This window comes from Topomyia yanbarensis, chromosome 3 (genome assembly GCF_030247195.1).
Source record: "Topomyia yanbarensis strain Yona2022 chromosome 3, ASM3024719v1, whole genome shotgun sequence".
Lineage (NCBI taxonomy): Eukaryota > Metazoa > Arthropoda > Insecta > Diptera > Culicidae > Topomyia > Topomyia yanbarensis.
Genome location: NC_080672.1, coordinates 145756512 through 145779722, shown reverse-complemented (window position 1 = coordinate 145779722; position 23211 = coordinate 145756512). Strand labels below are relative to the sequence as shown.

General features: G+C 38.7%; 1 protein-coding gene across 50 annotated transcripts in view; it reads right to left on the bottom strand.

Annotated features, from left to right (window-relative positions):
* LOC131691889 (dystonin) overlaps positions 1-23211 on the bottom strand; it is a 458938-nt gene that overhangs the window by 40950 nt on the left and 394777 nt on the right. For 31 of the 50 annotated variants that reach the window (XM_058978603.1, XM_058978605.1, XM_058978606.1 and 28 more), the window contains 2 exons: positions 14888-15042; positions 4205-14714 (listed from right to left, as the gene is read on the bottom strand). The exons of 5 other annotated variants lie outside the window; for them this stretch is intronic. In XM_058978603.1, the coding sequence (XP_058834586.1) occupies positions 4205-14714; positions 14888-15042 (10665 nt within the window). Of the gene's footprint in view, positions 1-4204; positions 14715-14887; positions 15043-15154; positions 15515-23211 lie in introns of those variants that run through there. 14 more of the 50 variants (XM_058978611.1, XM_058978612.1, XM_058978613.1 and 11 more) reach the window with 3 other exon arrangements.

Sequence of the window (23211 nt, the reverse complement as noted above, 5' to 3'; positions counted from 1 at the left end):
CATTTTGAGTGCAATAGAAACACAAATTAAATAAGTAACTTGAAAACAGTATATTACCTCACAAATGACAACAATGTTCTGCTTGTAGTACACATTTATAACATCTTCTTCAATGCAGACATGTTTTAAATGCAAACAAAGCATAACATTGCCTATAGAAAACACATGCAAACGACAAATTTACACATTCTTATTCGTAATTGTGTAATATTTTTGAAATGAAGAAAAAAGTAATTGTCGAGTGTTTTGGTTTCTTTGCCCTTTATTTTACCGATGAAATAATATTAGTTAAAACGCAGAACGAAACTCACTTACAACGGCTTTCGTTCAAAGGCGAGCAAATTAATCACACGGAAAGATTGACACAACGCGTAAACTCACGAACACACAGCTGGCATTTGAGACATTTCGATTCACCACACGCACCCATGCGTGATTAACAACACAGCTTCATCATCATTCATGCTATATTATGGTCACGACAGTGATGGTGGTAGTTTCCTCTGTGGTATTTCGGTGATTGAATTTTCCAATGATGTTGTCGTAAACCGGGTATTCAAGCTGTTATTTAGCGGTTTTATACTTGTTTTCCAATGTATATCGAAAAACAAAGTATCCTAATTTTATGTCGAATTATCTCTTTTTGGGTGATTTTTCAAGTGATTTAACTGGTTGTTTTGTGGTTTGTGTGCGTGCATTTGCAATAAAGTGTAGAAAAGTGTTTTCAGTAAGCGTGTAGTAGTAATGGTATTCCTGCCGTGTAAGGACCATCTACTTAATTGTCTATTGGCATGCAGATTCGGTATGATATATAACATAAACAATGTTCAACTGGAAGCACATATTAGAGGAAACTAAGCAATTGTTCCAAGCACATGGTCTTACGACCTAAAGAAGCAAATGGAATGAAAAGCGATGGGAAAATTGATGACAGTTTTGTGATGGATTTGAGCATGGAAACTGGCGATGTCTTGGTATCAGTTCGAGCTAGTACGTGCGTATTCGAAGCAGTATTCAGTTCATAGTCATTCAACTAAATTTGATAATTATCGTCCAAATGGGAATATGTTGGCGGTAAATAAACTTAAAAGTCAGAAAAAAATGAATCTTTATAATGAATTTCACTAAAAGGGGTCTTTAGCTTTCGGAGCAAGAGCGAAAGTAGACTGACACGTTTGCTAGTTGATATACGAATGGCGCTTCGTCTGGAAGCTATGTATTTTCTTGTTTATGCTACATATTTACAGTCTATAATTAGAGTAGCGCATGTTGGTTAACAAGCGAAATCAACTGTGATTATTTACATTAAGATCTGTATGCAACACTTTACTCATTTGATGCATATATACAATAATTATCTTATAAAAGCGTTCTTTTTAAAGTGAATTTGGCAACACTCCTCAATAAACCAGTTTAGTAACTAACTTTTGAATAAGTTAAATTGAAATAGATTAGATCTATTGCATCGTAATGCATTTTGTATCCATGCATTAGCAATAATGTAGGATAAAGAATATTTTATACAAGTTTCTCGACATGAATTCGAAATGTCCATGTTGAATCTTTCAATGAAACATTTTATTCAGCAAAGCATTCTGAACTTGCGGAATGAACAAGTTTTTGTCGGCCCGAAAACAAATCAAAATTGGAGTAGTGTAGAAAATGTCATTTTTTAAGAAAAGGTAAAACCCTTCTACAATGTACGTGCATAAGTTTCGGGTTTTGTGTGAAAAATACCTCTCTATGTCGATATTTTTATATCTCCCTATCTTGATGAACCTAGCTTGAAGTTTACCTGTAATTTTCTTTCTCTATAGTGCTGTGATATGTTTTCTGTTGGGATCAGAAAGTAGATACAAAATGAAAGGTAAGTTGGCGGTCGGGGCCATTAGTTCAATAGCAATATGCTACATGCAGGGGCAGTAGATGAATAATTTGGTAGAAATGAATGTTCAATACATTTTCTTCCATAGCGCTAAGGGATTTTATAAACAAGCTAATTCATCTTAATCTGCTATAATTACAACTGAAAAACCTTATGCAATTCCTACTGTGAAGCATGATAATTTAAGATTAAAGCATTTTTTTTTTTATTAAAATCAATTCTCCAGCGCCATATTAAACTAAATAAGTTTCTACCCCTTCAAAGAAAATATATTAAATTGCTCATTTTGTTATGCAATTTTTTTCGATTATGAAGGTAGGTTTTAACCTTAAGGTCATTTACCTCTATCCCGAAAAATCTATTTAGAAAAATATTTATAACCCTATGTGCAGGGCTGGGATTCGAACTCAGGTAGGCTGCGTATGGGGCAATCGATTTACCAACTACACTATGCCCACATCCACAATAGTTTTTTTGTTACGTAGTTTTCAGTCTTATTAGTTACTTTTCGCACTTATATGTTTTTGTAGCGAAAGTATTTTAATCATGTTAAAACTCGGATCTTTCAATGAAATAGAATATTAGAAAACACCAAATTAAAGTAAAATTGTCTATGGTATCTGATAAAATTTTGAATGAAACCTTGGGCTAAAATATATTTTGAAAATATAAAATATGAGACGTTTTATTTTTCGGATTACAAGGCGCCATTGGTTTAAATTTAGCCACGAGGCCGGCTAAATTTAGAGCAATATTACCATGGAGGATTCTATTAACCTGATAAACTCATTCTGCTGATACTGTAAGCCAACTAATTAATCCCCTACAAGTCAGATATGCTTTCAAAACTATTCATTGAAAAGTAATATTAAAAACTGATCATCAAATTGTAAAAAAAATGAATGTTCTAGACCCCCTATACTGCCGTTATACGCATAATTGTCCCATGTATATAGGGATCCCATGAAACTTGGGACAAATATGCATATAACGGCAGTATAGAACATTTCCATTTTTTTTCTATCAGGCACCGTTCATTATTAAAACCAACAAATGTGGTATTTCACAGCAAAAAAAAAATTCTTATCATTTTCCGCAACTTTGCCGGAAAAGCAATTTTTTATGCACCATTGAGCAAACGAATACTTGTTTCTCACCTTTAGGGGGATCACAAAACTAGTATCTTTAAAAATGGAGTACATAAAACACGTAATGATATGAGCTAGAATACACCTCAAATGACCAATTCCTTCCCAGAGATTGTGCGGTTCTCTTTCGGGATGTTATACACCGGACTAGCATGGACTATTTCACGTGGTCTATAACTACTAGCCCCCTAGATGAGCATCTATCTTCATTTTCTGGCCTCTATTATGACGTACTGAAAAAAGCGTCTCGAATGAAAAAATCGTGTTATTTTATATTTCGATCTTTCTCTATCCCGATGATTCCTTCAATATCGACATAGAGAGAGTAAACTTTACTTGAAAAGAGGCATCTTTTTGTATGCATCGTGACGAGGGTGGGCTTAATTTAATCAAAATCAGTATATTTGACAGAACTTTCTACAGCATAGTTGCAAAATATCAAATACCAAACCAATTTACTTTCACGATTTCAGACATTTTCACGATCAACGTTGAAATATTGGCGTTTTGTTAGTACATCTCACGGAACGGCAGTTAGGTGGTATTTAAAAATGGTGCATACAAAGTGAGAGGTGAGTGAATGAACAATCTAGTGAAATAAACAAAGCAACCAACAATCATCAAATCACTTGAATGTTACTATATTAGCACTGATCATGGTCGCACGTATGTCGCTCGAGGTCGGTTTCCATTGCAGGATATGTTTTATTTTTCAAAACACTAAATGAAGTGAACGATTCCACTCGTTGGTGGTGAAAAATGATTGTGATACAGAAAAAGAATCACAGAGAGTATGAATGTGAGAAGCATTTCAAGAATGTGGAAACCAGCAATATGGCTAAATTTTATTTGCTTAGTAAAAAAACGATAGATTCGGAAAAGCGGTAGATTTGGAAAAAGTGGATTGCTGCACTCTCTGTGATTGGTTTGTCATTTTGTCGAGTTCCTTGTTAACATATGCTAAAGGTATGTGAAATTGGCCTTCATGTTCTCTGAGCGCAAGGATGCGAGCGCGAGCTTATCACAGCATGAAGATTGGTTAAACGAAAATTTAACGGAAAACCAAACTTTTATGAAAAATAGGTAAAAGTGTGAAAGAACACAAAAGTCTGCTCGATGTCGCGTTGCGTTTTTTGCGTATTTGTTGCTGAGTGCAGTGCATTCCACTTACCCGTTGCTCTGCTAACATGAGATATCCTCGGTCACGCGCTTTCACGAGATCAATTTTAGTCTGTTCACTTTCGATATTAAAATGTCCGTCGATCGGATTGATCAGACCGTTGCCGATGGCAGTTAGCAACGGCACTATTACACTATTGTTACCAATGTCACGCACCATTGTTGTTGTTGGATCAATTAAACCGGATTGAATGGTTTCGTTAAGGGTTTTGTGTTGGTTAGGTTGGAACGGGTCCTCGAAAGTACCACTCTCACCATTGTACATGTGGTAGTTAAGAGCTTCCATTAGACAAATAGCACGCTTCGGAGTAATCAAGAGACCAGTGTCTACTGCCTGCTGCAAAGATGTCAGCTTGGACGTGTTGGTATCTAGTACATTAGATTTGTCAGCATCAATCAGACCTTTACGGAACGCTTCTGGTAAAGGAAGGAACTTCTTTTTTGCTCCATCTTTCAATAGAACTGACTCTGGATCGATGAAACCTTGACCGATGGCGTCTTTCAGGCTCAACAGCTCAACAACATCACCGTCGGTTGTACCACCACCAACAATCGTTGCAGATTTGTACAAAAATTTACCAGTCAATAGATCGAGAAGACTAGATTCAACCGCTTTATCGAACGTCAATGGTTCTCTTGCGTACACGATTAGATCACCGTCGAACACAAAGAATGACTGCTTCGGATCAATTGTAGCACGACTTTCATCTAAAATCAACTTTTCTTGTAACGCTAGTTTTAGTGGGATAAACACTCGACTCTTTGGATGTTTGATTACCGATTTATCAACAGACAATATATCATACCTCAGTGCATCTTTCAAGCTCATTTCTCGCGGACTCTTACCAATCGGTGACTCTTGCAATAAATTATCTATGCTCTCCTTTCGCTCGAGAATTCTCCCAGTGATTGGTTTCTGAACAGTCACTAACAATCCCTTATTCAGTGCTGTGTCAAAGTTATAAGTTCTATCTGATTTTCGATCAACGACCTTACCCTTCTCTACATCTATATCCCGATCTGCGATCGCTGTTCGCAGTGGTTTGTCCTGTCCCGTAACCGCATCTTTGTAAACTGTGGTTTCAAAGTCCAACAATCCACTATCTAGTGCTTCCTGCAGATTCACTTGTTCACCGGAAATAGGCTCCACAAAGGTACCAGCATCTTGACGATACAATTGTAGCTTAATGGCCTTCTCCAATGATAACAACTTCTGATTAGTTACTATCAATCCCTTTCGTCTAGCTTCTTGTAAATCGATTTTGTTCCCCTTAGGAAGAGTATAAACACCTTCGCGGTCGTCAATAATTTTAGCCCTGATTGCCTCGTCCAGTCGAATGTACTTTCCGGTGATAGTATTCTTCACTATCGAAGATGACAGGCTCACTATATCTTCACGGCAGGCTTGTTCAAGTGTAATATTTCGGCTTGTGCTAGGATGAATTATTTTTCCACTCTTTGTATCATAGAAACCCATTGCCAGAGTTTCGTAAAGTCCGAAACCGGCACTTTCAATATCTACGATGAGCCCCAAAGCCAAAGCTTCGTTCAGTGGGATGAACACTTCACTTCCTGGCTCCTTGAACACCCCTTCCCGACGATCAATCAATTTGGCACGGCATGTTTCAAATAAATTAAGCATAACCTCATCCTTTTCGTTGAAGTAACAAGGAAGTTGTGGATTGATAATGAACTTCCTCATAGCTTCATGCAAAGTAATTTTACGCCCGGATATCGAATCTTCGATCTTGCCACTCTGATCGTGGTAGATACCCTGATGGATGGCTCGTTGCAAACTAATGGGGCCATTGACATCATACAGCAATCCTATATCGAAGGCATGTTTCAAAGTGATTTTATCATTGCCATGTTGAACGTTGGAGTTTTCTCCGTTGATCAGATCAGTCTCGATCGCGTCTATTAGATTAAGATCTTTGTAAAATCCAGTTGCAGAATCTTTGATCTGGACAGAACGCGGATCAATGACCTTCTCAGCAATCGCTTGCGAAAGTGTCATTTTACGCCCAGTCTTAGGATCCATGAATAAGCCACTGCTTTCCCGATAGATACCCTTCAAAACAGCTTCATTCAAACTGATCGGTTTCCTAACTTCAACGAGCAACCCGCGATCAAATGCTTCTCGAAAATCAATTTTATTGCCTACTTCATCCTTGATTGTACCCCGCCTAATGTCAACAGTTCCGTTTTCAATAGCAAGCTCAAACGGTAAAATCTTACCAGCCACATTCACAATCGTAGATTCTGGGTCTAGCATACCCCGTCGGATTGCACGCTCCGTAGACATTTTTTCTGGAGTTGTCGTACTACTAAACTGACCAGATTTGGGATCATACAATCCTCGAAAAACGGCATCTGGCAGACTGCATCTTCGTTTTGCCATCACAATGATACCACGATCGAGAGCATCCAACATACCCATACTAAGTCCAGAACCGGAGTCAATAACAATTCCCGAAACGGATTCTACTAGGCCTGATCGGATAGCATCCGCAAGACTAACGACGCCTCGACATTTGGGATCGCGTACGATCAAATCAGAAGTAGAAATTTCTCCATTATCGATCGCTTTCTGCAGTGTAATGCCTGAAGCTCCATCAATTCTAAACATTCCACTGGCTGGATCATAGAAACCTCTGAGTAAAGCGTCCGGTAATGATATAGGTTTCTTGTTGCTTAGAATGTATCCTTTCTGATAGGCACGATCGAGTGTCAATTCCGGTTTTGTCAAAACTCCTCGTATGTCATCCAACAAACCTGACTGGATAGCTTCTCCACATTTTATAACCGTATCTTTTTGCTCATCTCTAATTAATACACTTTCGATTTCAACCAGCTGCGCATCAATCGCATGCTTCAAAATATTTTCCTCGCCGTTTCCTGGATTAAGAATTCTACCAGATTTAGGATTGTAGAACTCTTTATTCAGTACATCTATCAGACTGTGGGTAATCTTTTTAGTGTCCATCAGCTGCTTTTCAAGTGCCACATCCAACGAAACCATTTCATCCGTAACAGTGTCCTTTAATTTTCCAGATTCTGTATCAAGGAGTTTGGTATCGAGAGCGGCTTGTAGTGGTACTAACACATTGCATCTAGAGTCTTTAACGTTGGAGATCTTCGGATCAACGATACCCTTATCGACCGACTGTTGCACATCGACCATTTCTTCGGTGATCGTGTCTAAAATCAATCCAGATTCTGGATTGTACAGCCCTTTGCGAACAGCCGCTTCCAAAGATATCGGCGTTCGTTTACCTTCTAGCATATATCCTCGACTGTATGCTTCATTCAAGTCGATCTCCTCCTGCGTTTCTCTGTTGAAGATCACTCCCAACTTCAAATCAATGATTCCTCGTTCAATCGCTACACGTAGTGGAAGTATCTCACCATCAGTTGGATCTCGCACTGAAACGGAATCGTTGGCAATGAATCCAGCTCGTAGAGCCTCGGCGATCGGAACACTTTGATTGTCCTGAACCAATTCCCCTGTCTGAGGGTTGAACTGGCCAGCGTCCAACACTTCAGTCAACGTTGGAGATTGATCGAGATTCTCACTGGATGGCTCACGCTGAATAATCCAGGCACGTTTGCAACATTCAATGAATTTTACCTTCTTACCGGTTTTATTATCTAGCATATGCCCTGTATGTTTGTCAATCAAGTGTTTCTGGAGAGCAATGTCCAGCTGTTCGTACTTATTTTTACCCAAATCTTTCACGTACACTGTATTCGGATCAACCAGACCTGAACTGCAAATGAGGTCATAGAATGAGATGAAATCACCGTTGTTGGGCGAGATGAAACTTCCAGTTTCAGGGTCAAGTACTCCCAAATCAATCAATTTTTGTTTCGTTAAGGTCTCGTCAATGACGAGACCGTCCGGTTCTCCATCAACGAAAGAAATCAGCTCTTTCGAAATAACGTCTACGATGTCGTAAATTCGTATGTTTTGATCGTTTAGTCCTTCTTCTACCGTATAAGGCATTTCCTTTTCGTCAACCATAACACGACATACCTTTGGAATAATTTTACCTTGAGATACTGCTTCACCAAGAGGCATTCGCTCGTAGTTTCTATCCAATCTCTGTCTTTCAAGTGTTTGCTCAACAATCTCAAAAGTGACATGTTTTTCGGGAGTTTTCAACTTGCCGTCGGTATCTTCTGCCTCTATTATTCCTCCTATAGCTTGTTGTAGTTCTTCAAACTCACGGCGAGCATCGCCCGGAGATCGTTCCTGTTCTAGGAAAGCTACTGTAGCATCAATTACGTTCGGTTTCGATTCATTGGTTTCCGCTTGTTTAGAAGTATCGTTCTTCAAAGCATCGACTACTGCTTTACCAGCGAGTATCGGAGCTCCGACTATGGCCATAAGACCAAGTTTTGCTGCATCGAGTACTTTCTTACCTGTTTCATTTATCGCGGAATCCTTATCTGCTGACGTTTTGTGCGGATATTGAAGGGGTATCAGTTTTTCATGTTCATCAGGAGCTTTATTGTTCGCTGGAGTAGTAGTAGTTGAATGTTCCGTTTGGTTTATTAAAATCGGAAGATCATGTGGACGATTCACGGCCAACGTATCTTGTTTAGCAGCATTTTCACTAACATCGGTAGATTCCGTAGCAGCATGATCAAATGAAACATTCGTTTCGTCGACGGGCTTCACCTGCTGAACCAGTTCCGGATCTTTATGAGAATAGATATTATCAGGGTGACTTGTCTCGTCAATAATATCCAGTGTTCTAGATTTCTCCGAATCAATTTCAGTTGGAGGTAGTTCTTGTGTATTCTGTTCTGTTACTTGATTTTCAGGTTTTGGCACTGAGAATTCAGACATAATCTCATCGTTTTCCGTTGCTACTGTATGCAATAATCGCGAGTCGTGTTCTTCAGTGTGTTTTGTAGTATCCACAATCGCCGGAATAGATTCCAAAATAACTGCACTTCCTGCATTATGGTTCGTTGCTATCCGCTCCATTTCCTTTCTATTGTTTTCAGTTTTTGGAGAGATGTGCTCTTCGGCAAATATGCTTGTTTTCTTTTCGATTGTTTTTATTGTTTCAGCAGTGTTCACAACAGATGTTTGTTCCTTTACGGACAAAACATCATCAACAGTAGACGGAACTTCTGTATTCGAAACAACGCATTGTTCATGAAGCAATTGACGCCTTTCATCAGGGCCTTTATCAAGCATTATTTTCTTTGTCATATCTTTTTCAGAAACTTTTTTTTCATCAGGTATAACTTGACTTATGGATGTTTCTGTCTGAGTTTTTTCGCCATGTTTGGAACTGTGATCCGAAATCAAGTGATCTTCTATTTCTGAAACACAACGCTGTTCATCGGAAAATTGACTACCTACTTTGTTAGGTTCATTTTTTACGTCGCAAGTAATCTGAATTACCTCATCAGTGCCTTGTTGAACGTTTATTTCCTCTGTCATTTCTTTTTTAGGATCGTTTATTACGTCGGATATAAATTCACTTATTGGCTTTTCTATATTACCTTTTTCATCAAGTTTTACACTATAATCAGGAAGGGTTTCACCATATTTTCCCAATTCAATCTCGTGCTTTTTGTCAGCATTTTCGTTCGAATCTGCAATTTGAACATCCTCAGCAACCACATTCTGAATTTCAATTTTAGAGGATTCTATAGATGTACTAAGATTACCATGAACTAGTTCTTCGTTTGTTTCCTTAGTCGTAGTCAACGATGCAGCAATGGGCATCGGCTTATCAATGATGTTTGTTACTACCTCCAGTGTCGTTGAGTTAACATTATCACACGTTGTCTCTACTATTGAACTATGAGAAGAATGCACGACTACCGACTCCGTTTTTTCACTTTCCTTCTTTTCAAACACTTTTTTAAGAGCACCAGCTATTGCCATTCCACCCAGAACTGGGGCTCCAACCACAGCCATTAGACCAAGTTTGGCAGTATTTTTGATGTTCTCGCCCAGTTTATTTTCACTCGAGGTTTTTGCATCATTTTGTAATGTCACCTCCGTCATTCTTCCACTGCTTGGGGGGACGTCACTTTCTCTAATAATGTTATGCACAATCTCATGTTTTATGTTTCCAGTCGTCTGCTCTGGTATTACGTCAACCTCAGTGATCACTTTGTGAACCATTTCTGGCGACCGATGCAGTAAATCGTCACTAACGGCCTTACTAGCAATGTACCCGCGATCAACGGCATCGGAAATAGACATCACATCACCACTGTCCGGATGTCTGAACGTACCTTTCGTTACATCCAGTAACCCCCTCTGCAGTGCGTTGGTGAAATTTATATTTACTTCCTCGTTCAGTACCTGCTCTTTCGTACGATTTTCATCACTTATGATTCCTTTCTGGCGAGCTTCGTCGACGGACATGATCTCACCAGTTGTTATATCTTGAACCTCAGTTGCCGAAATCAGAGAGTAACCGGACTGTATTTCTACCGTTTTGGTTGTAATCGTGTGGTAGGAAGAGATCGACTCCGTCACTGAGGTAATCGCTTTGTTGGCTTGTATTCCTTGAACTAGTTCCGGCAACGGTTTAACCTCCAAGAGACCGGTTTCGATAGCTTCTTGCAAAGGAATTTCTTCCGAAGTTGTTGGGATTTTGAACGATTCATTATCTGTGTTGATCAACTTTTTATCGAGAGCTGCCTCGATATCTGTAGCGTCAGGATGTGGAGTGTAAGGAACTGCCATGACAAAATCGTTTTTAATGGCTTCGTTAAAATTCATACGATCTTGTGAAATCGGGTGAATAATTTCTTTGCGATCGACGTCCAGCAGATGTCTTTTCACGATCACCGGAAGAGTCATACCCGCCGGAGGAAGTTGACTGGAATAGTTTGGCATTATGAAGACATTCTGATTGATCACATCCACAAGTTTGGCATTGTTGATTGTGCACTGATCTTCGTCGACAATACTGGATTTGATGGCTTGTTCCAAGGAAACCTTTTGTTTGTCATCTATCAAAATTTCAGTCAGAGGATCTACAATATCACAAATTATGGCCTCCCTTAGTGTCAGCAGGCGCCCTGACTCAGGGTGATAAATTTTGGAGTCCTCAGTATTGAGTAATCCTTGGCTTACAAGTTCCGGGATAGCTAGAGACCTGGCCAGTGGAATAAAAATGTTATTGCTTCCGTGATGATCGAGAATACCACGCTGAATCGCCTCGTTTATTGTCAGTGTATGGCCTCTTTGAGGATCAATAATTTGGCCGCGGTTGCCATCCACACGTCCTATAGCTATGAGCCGATATAGCGTTTGTGTCCCTTCGAAGAGATTCGGATCCTCCAGTAGATTGGCCGTTTCTTGATCAAGAATACCTCGTTCCGCAGCATCCTTGGGTCGCAATACACATTTTCGCATCCTCTGTAGCACGACCGGATCTTTCGTGTACTGCTTAGAATGATCCGCCACTGTAACAACAAAACTTTCCGAAGATCGCCTGCTACTTTCTTCGACACTTATTTTCTTCTTCAGAGCAGCTCGTTCAGGACTGGGAAGTTGACTTTTGGTAATTAAACCCCGTTCGTAAGCTACTTCAATCGGTATCTCATGACCGGTAGATGGATCAATGATTGTCTTTAGCAAATCAAGAGCTCCTGCTGCAGCAACCAAAGGTGCTCCACAAACCACGAGTGCTCCAGTATGAGCGGCTTCAATAAGTCCTATTTGCTTACCAGAGCGGTGTTTGATTTCACCAGTTTGACGATCAAGAACACCACGTTCCAATGCTTGTGGAATGCTTATAAGTTCGCCGGTATTGGGATCATTGATCTTCACTATGTTTGATTCTATTTTACCACTAGCAACAGCATGCACGATGCTAGTCGATTTACCGCTGTCAGTGAATATGACAAGAGCCGTAGAAGGATCGTAAATAATACCCGGTGCAAGTTGCAATGGTTCAGGACTAAGCATTTCTGGCGTTTGCATTCCCCTAACATTTATCGTCTGATTACTACCATTGGCAACTTCAATTCGATCTGGTTCTCCGGGGAGTTTAGTTATTTGGATGATACGATTCACTTTGCTGTCTACGGGAATATCAACAGTGTGTTCGAACATCACTAAATTACGATCGATAGCTTCTCGCATAGTGATATTGTTATTGTCCACTATTGCATAGTGGCCGGTAGTATCAAGAACCTTTTTCTCAAGTGCGCGTTCTAGAGTAATCTTGCGTTGTACACTATTAGGATCAACTACAAGAGCAGACTCTTGATTAATAATTTTTAATTTTATACATTCTTCAAAGCTAACAAGACGATCGGTGCCGGGAATGATAAAAAGACCAGCAACCGGATCAAACAACTTTTTAGAAATAGCTTCCGCTAGAAGCCAACCTTCCGGTGGAACTTCGTATGACTGAGTTTGCTTGCGTTCCCTGTCCAAGAACTCGGTTGTGATGCTTATGTTTTTAGATATGCCGCTATTGACAACGCGGGTTTCAAATTCTAGTGGAATGGATGAAGGTTTGGTAATTATGTTAGGAACTGCACTACCAACTTCCTGCAACGGAATGGCTTCCGTATCAGGCAAGATAAGGCCATGGTTTAAAGCTTGCTGTACGGAGTAGACGTTGCCAGTGACAGGGTCTCGATAAGTACGAGTATTCTCATCGATCAAACCCCGGCGTACTGCTTCCGTGAAGGACAGCAGAATATCCGGTTGTTCTTCAACCTGCTCACCAGTGTGCGTGATTGTAACATAACGTTTTATTGTTTTCACAACGGTTTCTGTTGTGAGTGTTATGTTCAGTAGGCTGATTAACAGCAAGGCACCCTCTGGGGTAATGAATTTACGTTCAATAGCCGGCTCCAACGGAAGAACTGAGCCAGTATCTGGTTCTAGCAAAAAACCTGTCTTTGTATCGATCAGCTCATGGTACACTAGTTCGAAAAGAGACAGCTCGTGCCCTCCTTTATAGAGAACGCCACATTTTCGGTTGAGCATTTCATATACTTCTGGACGGATTAATTCCTGAGCAACGGCTTTGTCTAGATCAATGAGAACCCCTTTACCTGTATCTAGCAGAAAGTGTCCGTCTTTCTTTCGAACTATATTTTTCGCCAAAGCAGTGTTGAGGGAAACAAATTCGCCGGAATGTGGATCTTTGAAGCCGCAAATGTTGAAAATGGATTTGATTGAAACCGACGAAATGAAACCTCGATCAACCGCTTCAGGAATGGTCATCAGTTCAGTGGTTTCCATATGGCGGTAACGATTCTCGAAAGGCAGTATGATTTCCTGCTCGAGAGCTTCCTTGAGTGTTAACAAATTTCCCTTAGTTTTATATACACACTTAATGATATCGCTATCTAAAACCCCTAAACTAATAGCACCTGGAATATTAACCCGTTCGCGTCTTGTAGGAGACGCAATTTTATCCGTCTTGTCAAACAAATTTAAATCACAAACATCTTTCATAGTCATCGGTTTATGAATGAGCTGTCTATTACGTGCTTCGGCGAAGGTGAGCTTTTCTTTCGTTAGCGGATTCATGTAGCGACCAGTTTTCGCATTCAAAATACCCTGCTCTATCGCTTCTGTCACAGTGATCATATTGTCATTCTTGGTGTCCACGATTTCCCGCAAATCGGGGCTAACAAGTTTTTTCGCGATGGCTGAATCTAGTCGGAACTTATCGCCAGTATTACGATCAACCACCCAACCACCAGTGTCCACCAGACCCTGACCGATGGCGTCGGTCAGTGATAGTGTGTGCGGTGCAATCTTGATTGTTTCGTTACGAATCAAATAACCCAACTCGTAGGCAACGGCTAGGGTGATGAAGTCACCGGTTTCAGTACGGTAGAGACCAGCGCTGGTATCGACCAGACCTTGTTTGATGGCATCGACAATACTTTTTGCTTCTTTTTCATTGTTTTTTACAGTGCGGTATGGCTCCTTACTGGTCGTTACCTTGATTCGTTTTTCCGTGCTGTCGTAGCCGTTTTCCGCCTCGAGAATTTCCTTCTGTATTACCTCCAGCAGACTCATCGGACGTCCATCGCGATCAAGAGCTGCCCCTGGTCTGAGTAAATTGTCTACCAATTCTGCATCGATTAGCTGCCTACGTACCGCCTCCTTCAGACTTAAACGTTCTCCATTCACATTTAACTGACCACTTCGCACGTCCAAAATCCTTAACTTAATCGCTTCGCCAACCGTTAAGATCCTTCCACTAACCGGATCTACTATACCTGGGGTGTTCAAAATTGTATCACCAATTTCAGTTCCATTATTTGTGCCAACTGCTTCATTTGTACGCGAAATACGCTTCAAGCTGCGAATTTCTGTAAATTGAACTGACGATGCCCCATTCGGGTGGTGCACATCTGATTGCATTTCCGCCTTACTCACTTTCTTCGTGGGGGAACTTTCACGTGAGTTCTCCGCTCTACCGGCAGCTGTACTGCCATCCATGGAATCATAGTTTAGTTTGTTGTTGGTTATTTTAGTGATCCTGCAAGGAAGATTACTTAATATAGCAGTCAAGTCATCCAGTGAGGAAAGCATGAGTGCCCGGACACTAAACAGACCATTCTCGCTATCTGGTAGTAACATTCATACCACATAAAAGGCGTAATTATTCAGTCTGAGCAGTCCGATAACTCTTAAGTGCAGTTCGGTACTTACCGCGTTGCCGAATAGGTGCTCGTAAAGACGTCTTCACTGACTTCCTGGAGACCGTCTGTTCCATTGTTGTAGTTTGAGTTGCTGCTTACCGGACGGCCGAGATTGAACTCCACCCGATATGTCCGAAGCGGCTTTTGAAGACTTTCGGCGAAGCGCTGTTAATCGTGATCACATCATGAAAACATGGAACAAAACACAGAACCATTAGTACACGTACTACGCATATAGAAAAAAACGTAAAAAAATCTTGATTTATAGCGAAATTACCCTGAACTCATAGGTGAAATCATATTCATAAACGCGTTCCTCTCGACGTCCTCGTCGGCTTCTCTTCTGCCCGGCCATTATACCACAGTATGCTAGCGTTTGGATAACTCAATTTTTAATGAACACTTCCGTGCGCCGACTGATTTTTTTTATTTACTGATGAAATGGAAAGTTTCACTACATCGCTGATATCGCCCGTGTTGAATTCCGATGTGATTCCGCAACCGCTGAGGCTAAAAATTTTCCTTTTTCACGACCTTGAAACTTTTCCGTAGCTATCTGGTCTGGTTGCTTTCGTTTGAAAAATTTTGACACAGGAAAAGGACACACCCTCTACACTATAACGAAGCGCTATAGGGGAGATGGTAATCAGCAAAAACTGGATAACCAGTGAAACCTGCAGGTTTTCCAGGTTCGATTGATGGTAGCATGTCAAACGAGAATAATGTAGTATAATTAAGATCAATTAACTCGTTTATTCCGTACTCTTTGGAGGTTTGCGTTTTAATGATTTTTTTTATCAATTTTCTGACGTACATTCTTTCGCAAATTCAATTGCACATTCGATTGACTAAGTCCCAATCCCCATTTTGTGCTGGAATAAGGTTTGAATAAACTGAAGAGTAATAAAAATGTTCAAATACTGTTTTACAGGTAACCAAGTGTCTCCATCATATGATCATACTGCAAGTGAGAAATACCCGACTGGTAGATCAGGGATTTTGTTTCCTACCATGTTAACCCATAGTATCCTAGCGCATGAAATATCATACGTAAAACCATCCATCGTTTAATGCGTAGTTACTGTAGACTTTCGCCATCTAACAACTTAATTATTACACCAATAAGACAACTGTTGATTTTGTTATTTATATTTTTACACAGTGTGCAGTTAAGGCCCATGGCGGCTGAAAAATAAGCAACATATTTCATGGAATTTAATCGTTTAAATTAGTGCTGATAGTTCCATTATGTGACAAAATGTTACCAGAGGTATAAAATAAGTGTTGTCAATCAGAAAATCTGAACAAATAACATAAAATGTGTTGTTTAGATTTGAGCGCATGAAATTTTATGAATAAAATATTTTCCGTTTTCAAATTCATTTCAAACAGTAATTCTGTATTTACCACAACCTTTGATACATTTTTGATGGCATTTCGTCGCTGTTGTGCTATCTTATGACAAACGCCATTTTGGGGTAAACTGAGTTAGATATGCCACATTACTTGTTTGAAAAATCTCTACAAAGTGGCGTTTTCTGAATTTTGAAATTCTACTTGGTTACTTAGATATAGCTAGAAACATGATAAGAAATTGTGAGTTTTTTGCTTCAAATCACTATATCTAGGGATTGGCTCAAGTTATATTGAAGTTTTAGACGGTTTTATGTGTGAAAATGTCTGAGGAACACAATGGCATAAACATTTTCGAAAGAAAACTATACGAGTTGTGAGAAAAACAGTTTTAGTTTTGAACTGGAAATAAAATATATTTGGCAACACTGTAATCAAGAATAACCATTTTTTCTAGATTCCCTGACTCATTTCCTTTAAAATGCATTTCACCGAATGTTTATAGACCATATGAACCCAAAGATATGAATAAAAGTTAAAAAGTGATGATTTTTTTCTATGGAAAATTTTCCATGCACGATTATGACACGTCATACAAATTTTGTCATCAATACACGCCTATGACACGTGTGAGTGCGACTTTTGTTTACATTCATAGTAAAAACTCGCAACATAGTCAACCGATCTTTGTAATATTTGAGAGATTAATGCAGAACAGATAGAAGCATCAATTGTCTTCTTTGGATTGTTTTTACCATTTATAAGTTTCAAGATATTCAATCTCAAACTTTAAAAATCGTTTTTCTAGAAATGTGCTAAATGGCGCTTGTCATAAGATAGCACAACAGCGACGATTTAAGGTATCACTACATTTGGCTCATATGGGAGTATACCTGGGTCATAAATGGGTAAAATTAAGCGAGCTTGTTCGGAATTATTAAAAAACCATTAGCGTTAGCAATATCGTAAACGTGCGTAAATCACCACACATTTTTTGCTGTCAGCGTTAATCAGCATCGAGACATGTATATGTATGGCATTTTTTAAGCATTTTGTAGAAACATTTTGGTAACCTTGGGTGAGCAAAACAAGCTCCCAAAATAAACACACAATAATCGAGGAAGCTGCAACTTTGGAAACATTTCTTAGCCCGAACAAAAACAATTTGCTACACCATTAGACAATCGATAATTTTGCTCTGATTGGTTTTTGCAGCCACAGCAGCATTTTCATTTCCACTGGTAGTGAGATCGCGAAAAAACAACAAACACCTCATTTTCGTAATTTTCACCTATTTCGAGGAAAGCGTCAGCCAGCAAACCGGTTATATTTTCTCGTGGTAGATTACATAAGTCGGCACAGCTGTGAAAATCATCTTGTCCCGTCTTTCGAGGTGGAAAATTGCAAATTTGACACGCAACGTGCACTAGAAGAGAAAAAATAGGAGCGATGGGTATGCTTGCACGTTTAATGATTATTTTTAAATTTTGTTTACATTCCTATCAGAGGTTGAATACTTTTATCTTCTACGGTGTCGTCAAATCAAATTTCACCAATGTTAAATGGATATACGTGATCATTTAATCTCAGCAAAAGTACTAAGCGCCTCCACCAGCGAGACTGTTTGCGTTTGATCGTTCGTTGAGGCAAGCAGTAGATCTCAATACCATTCGAAACAATAAATGGACCAGTCGTCAGAGTTTTCGTGGTGCTAAACATTAATACATTCTTAATAATATTTTGCCATATTGTCACCTGAACAAAACACGGTATTGAACCACCCTTACTTTCGAGTAATAATTCAATCACTTCTGGTTGCTTGGGATGATGGAAAACTGCTGCAATTTGGTAAGTTTAGTAGGTCATTTTTCACTCAGTCGTCACGATTCACCAGAGATGACTTTCAAATATTGCAGCCTGTATCGCAATTCGAAGAAGGAACCCCTAACCTAACTTTGTGACAAATGCAGAGAGTTTTTTGTTCGAAAAGGACCAAACATATGACTCGGTCGCTGATGCTGTTTCGCGAAAAATGCTCTGAAGATTCGAGCAGAGAGCAAGAATCGCATGCTGGGCGCTCATTCTCTAAAGTTACAAACAGTTGAAGTGAGTAACTGTCAGGCGCATACCCGAAACAAGAAATTGAATAATTATATATTTTGGTTTGATACGCACGTGTAGGTACCCTTCATTTTCTTTGTTCATATTAGAAGAGTTTTAATAAGCTTGAGATGATAAGCTGTTCCTGTTGCGAATTGAGTTCACGATAAAAATTTACAATGCAATTTTGGAATCATACTACATGGACTCGATGGTCGTTCAGAGGATAAGATGTTGGTCTCATAGGCCAGGAAGAACTATTGGTGATATTGTCTGCAATTTTCCTGTATATGAAAATCAGCTCAGGAGTCTGTCAAACAGAAGGTCAAGTTCCGAAACGGAATAGAGGAACTGTGCCTAAGACGGACACCTTAAGATTAAATAGCAAATGCGACTCATCGATTGATGCGTTGCTCGCAAATTGCACGCAAACTGATAGATGTTTAAAATGGTTGTGAAAAGATGGATATGCGGCAAGGGTCATTTCAAATCAAACTGCATTTAGGAGAAATCTTCCAAAATGCGACAATGGAATTTTGCTCCAATAAAAAACAATTAATTCGTAAAATTATGCCCTTTTTGGAAGTTATTCAAGTTCTTCCGTAAGAATTTTGTTTAGTGTATTTGAATAATGGAGAAGTTTTCAATAAAAAAGTTTTCCTAACCGAAACTTTGAACATGCCCTAATTCATCTCAGCTTCTGTATTCATCCCACCTATTTGAATAGATTACTTAGAGTGTCTGCTCTCTCTCTCTCTCTCTCTCTCTCTCTCTCTCTCTCTCTCTCTCTCTCTCTCTCTCTCTCTCTCTCTCTCTCTCTCTCTCTATTCAACGCATTAGGTCAAATCTTGAGCGTTTTTTCAAAACGTCATATCTGCAATGAGTTACTCTCTGTTGATACTTTCTCTTTCGATTCTTACGGCGTCACTATAACACTTTTCACTTATTTTACAGTACAGATCGAAAGACGGTGGTTTTAGCTAGCATATTGTGCAAAGAGCTGAGGGATAAATGTTAAAGTGACCGAATTATTAACAGAAGAGAAAGTAAACAAAGAGAGTAACTCATTGCAGATATGACGTTTTGAAAAAACGCTCAAGAAATGAATAAAGGTGCGTTGTACTCGACTTTTCTTTTCGCTCAAACGCGAGTATTTTACATTTTCCGAAGCGGTTTTTATGTTACTGCTACTTAAGAACGAAGCAAGCATGCTGAAATCTATTTAAGCGCAATCCAATAACTGTATTTCAAGTTACAATCGAAGTAGTGTGTCATCCTGACTAATGAGATGAATAAGGGCCCGTCTATCCAATTTTTATAATTCTTTCTGGTTGCAGTCAAAAATACAATTTTCCATTGAATATGATTCTAAATATAATTTCAAATCAAAATGCTCAAACAAAAAGAAAAATGAAGCAGTTGTTTTCATAAGTTATTCGCTTTTTTTAATCTCCATTTTGATAACAAAATATAAAAAAATTTAGAATTTTTTTTGCATATTAAATTTTTAATATAAATTTTTGTTTTCTTGAAAAATGTAACAAAGTTTTTTTCAGTGTATATTTTTTGCATTTTCACCTCAGTTTCAGATAGTTATACTGAATAAAATACGATAATCGAAGAAACACATTTTCAAAGTTGTGCACGGAAAGAGGTTTACGCCCTATTAAAAATTTGCTCTTGTATAAAAATGTTGCAATTGTAAATCATGGAGATTCATAAACCGCACAACTGCAAAGTTTTGTTCGAATTGGCGATGGTCATATGTTGTAGTCAGCCAATTTCTCATGGAAGCCTTCCAATGTCACTATCGACTTTCAAAGATGCGCTTGGAAACTGTAGTTTATATCATTTTTTCAAAGAAAACGACCTTAGTATTTGTATGGGGATATGCTTGTTTTTTGAAAAAGAATGGAAGTTAGGGTTTTGGGATATTTCGTCCCAAAAATCCTGTTTTACATTGCTGTTATAAAAGAAAAGTATAGAATTCGCGCAAAATTTCAAGAAATTTTCCGGGACCCGGAGGGCAGAGTCTTTTCTGCCAATCTACTAAGTTCAACGATTTGGGACAAGGTCTGTGCGTATGTGGCAAACTCACATTCATGTTTCTCAGCAATGGCTGAATTTGTCGATTTTGGTTTATTACTCTGCCTACAATCGATTATCAGTGCTTCAAGTAGAATCAACATTCTTACTTCGTCTCTAAGTAACAATACAATAACAGAATGGATGTGAAAAATATTAAATGTTTACGTTTAAGTGAAGGGAAACTACTAATCGTTGACTACAACTACAGCACACTCATATGAAACATGAGTGGCTCTTAAGATGTTCTATGTGTTCTTATGTAGTATCATTGAACAAACTCGGTTAATTACTTTATCAGGATATTCCACCCTTTTTCACAAATGATACAACCAACTTCTAGTCAGTGAGAATAACAGCTGAACCAGATTTCGATCTTCTCATTGTTATCACATCAGAATAATTTCTGTGGTAACGGGACACCATCCGGGACAAGTATTGTTATATGTATACTAGACAATATGTCTATGCAAACTGGTCAAATAATTTAGGTCGACGAAGCCGGTGGTTGAGTGGTAAGCGTGACAGCTCCTCACCCCGTCAGCTCTCGCTTCATTTCTGCAAGATGTTCATAAAAAAGCGCATTGAAATGATCGAATGAATGAAATTTTGTTTACCCAAATTTACCCAACTAAGAAGTAGGTAGTGAATTTTCTTGCACTATAAATAATTAAATAGCCAGCGCGCCTTGCCTCACTTTGGCCACGAAACATTTGACACCGCCGACTGGCAGGGCCTAAATGTTAGCTCTGACTACGCCAGTTCTCGTATTTGTTGGCACGTTCAAGATCGACCATTTGTGTCACACGATGGGCATGATGCATGACGATCATTGTGTCTTTCAACTGAAAAACTAAACCACTTTGATCTTCTTCCATTTTGGAGCATGATCTACATTTACCTACATTTCAGTGCCAACTTTATGAAGGTTTTGCATGACATCAGAATCTGGTTCGTAGGATTCTTATTTATAATGTCAATGAATTAGATCCACTCTGGAAGTTCGCAAAGCACTCCGGACATAACTATTAAATTTAATTCGATAAATGACCAAATTGTAAAGTTTCTTATACACATAACTGCAATAACAATGTGTCCTAAATGTAGTTTAACTCTTTTTGGAATGCCGTGCCAAAAATCACAAAGTGATAATGACTAGCTAAAATAAGGCGCACGGAAAACTTTGAAATAATCGTAATGATTAACAATATAAAGTACTCAACGAATTAGATTAACAATTTTCCGTTTTGTTTCGCCTCAGGAAAGAACCAGTATACAGTTTAAGCATTTGACGCTCGGCACCGGTCACCGTGGATATCGCATTTCGGCTCAGATACTTTGCGTTTGTTTACTACTTGCGCTATTTACAGTCTCAGTTCGGTCACATACGTGTGAGATACATACTGTGTAAAGTAGAAATTATGTCAAATCTTGTTTGTTGCGTCATTTTTTTCGGAAACGAGTTGTTTAACATGTACATTATGTCTCATTCGTGTGAACGAGAGGGGTGAGAAGGGAGTAACCACATGTTACTGTAGTCAACGAAATGCCTTCCCTAAGGTCACCGGGTGTGATGACGCTCATTAAAAATATTTCGCGTAGTTCTCACGCGCTAGGAGTTTCATGTGCGCACATATCATGGAAGAGTTTCGTGATGATTTTATTTCATTTGATACGGTGAATCTTCGAATTTTTTGATATCGCTGATTTGATATGTCAATACTGAGCATTGTGTGACATCATCATAACATCTCTTCCAGGTCAAAAATATTTTAGATATGTGCGACATATGTACAAATTAACGATAATTTTCGAATCAGCTGTTTTCCTCATTCGTTTATGAAATTTTGAAATTATCTATGCTTCACTGTTCAAAGATTCGGTTTCTGCTTCTCTACGGTATACAAAATTGAGAGAATGCAAGAATGCATTATATTAAACAAAACGAAGCGATTGCGAAAAAGTTGAAAAAAAAACAATTGATATCTGTTGCCATTTCGTGCCCCATCAGAAAATAGACGAAATCGGTCTATCAGCTGCAGACGTTACGAAAATGCTAGAACTATCGCAGTATAATGTAGAAAATTGCAAGGTTGACATCTGGTAGACGCGAAGCAAAGCTTTAGCTCCAGTAAATTGTATATTAATATGTTATTAATATTTAATCAGGTTTAAGTGGTTGAAAGAACATACTTTTCTCAAATTTTTTTCTTAGCACCAAATATGACCGGATAGCACTCGAAAAAAGTAGAATAAAAATGAAATCAGTGTTCCCAAAATACTCTTTATATGTTGAAAGCATTACTGAACTGACTAACGATAACTAAACAAAAAAAATGCTTAAGCTGCATAAAAGTATTTGTTTTTTTCTTCTGAAATGACTTGATGTCACTACACAAATTCGATAACATAATGGTACAATTCCTTTTGATATTTGATTGCTCTTTCTCTATTCTTTTGATTGTCCGTTTAATATAACTTGGGATTGTGAAATGTTTTTTTTTTAATTTATTTCTAGACATCACACACATTTACCGAATTGGCAGTAGTCCTTAATCCAACCTGAAATACTAATAATTCGCCAATTGCGCTGTCAATTTGACAATTTCAACGGCTAATTTTCAGCAAAATAAATCTGTCAATTTAGATAAATTCAAACTGCTGCACATTCGGCATTTTGAATTGCTAAAAATGTTAGCTGATTAGAATTCAGCAAAATTTTGCTGACATTCGGCGAAAAAAATTTAGTGTGTACTATTGGCTAGATCAAATTAAGATCAAATGTGAGATGAGATT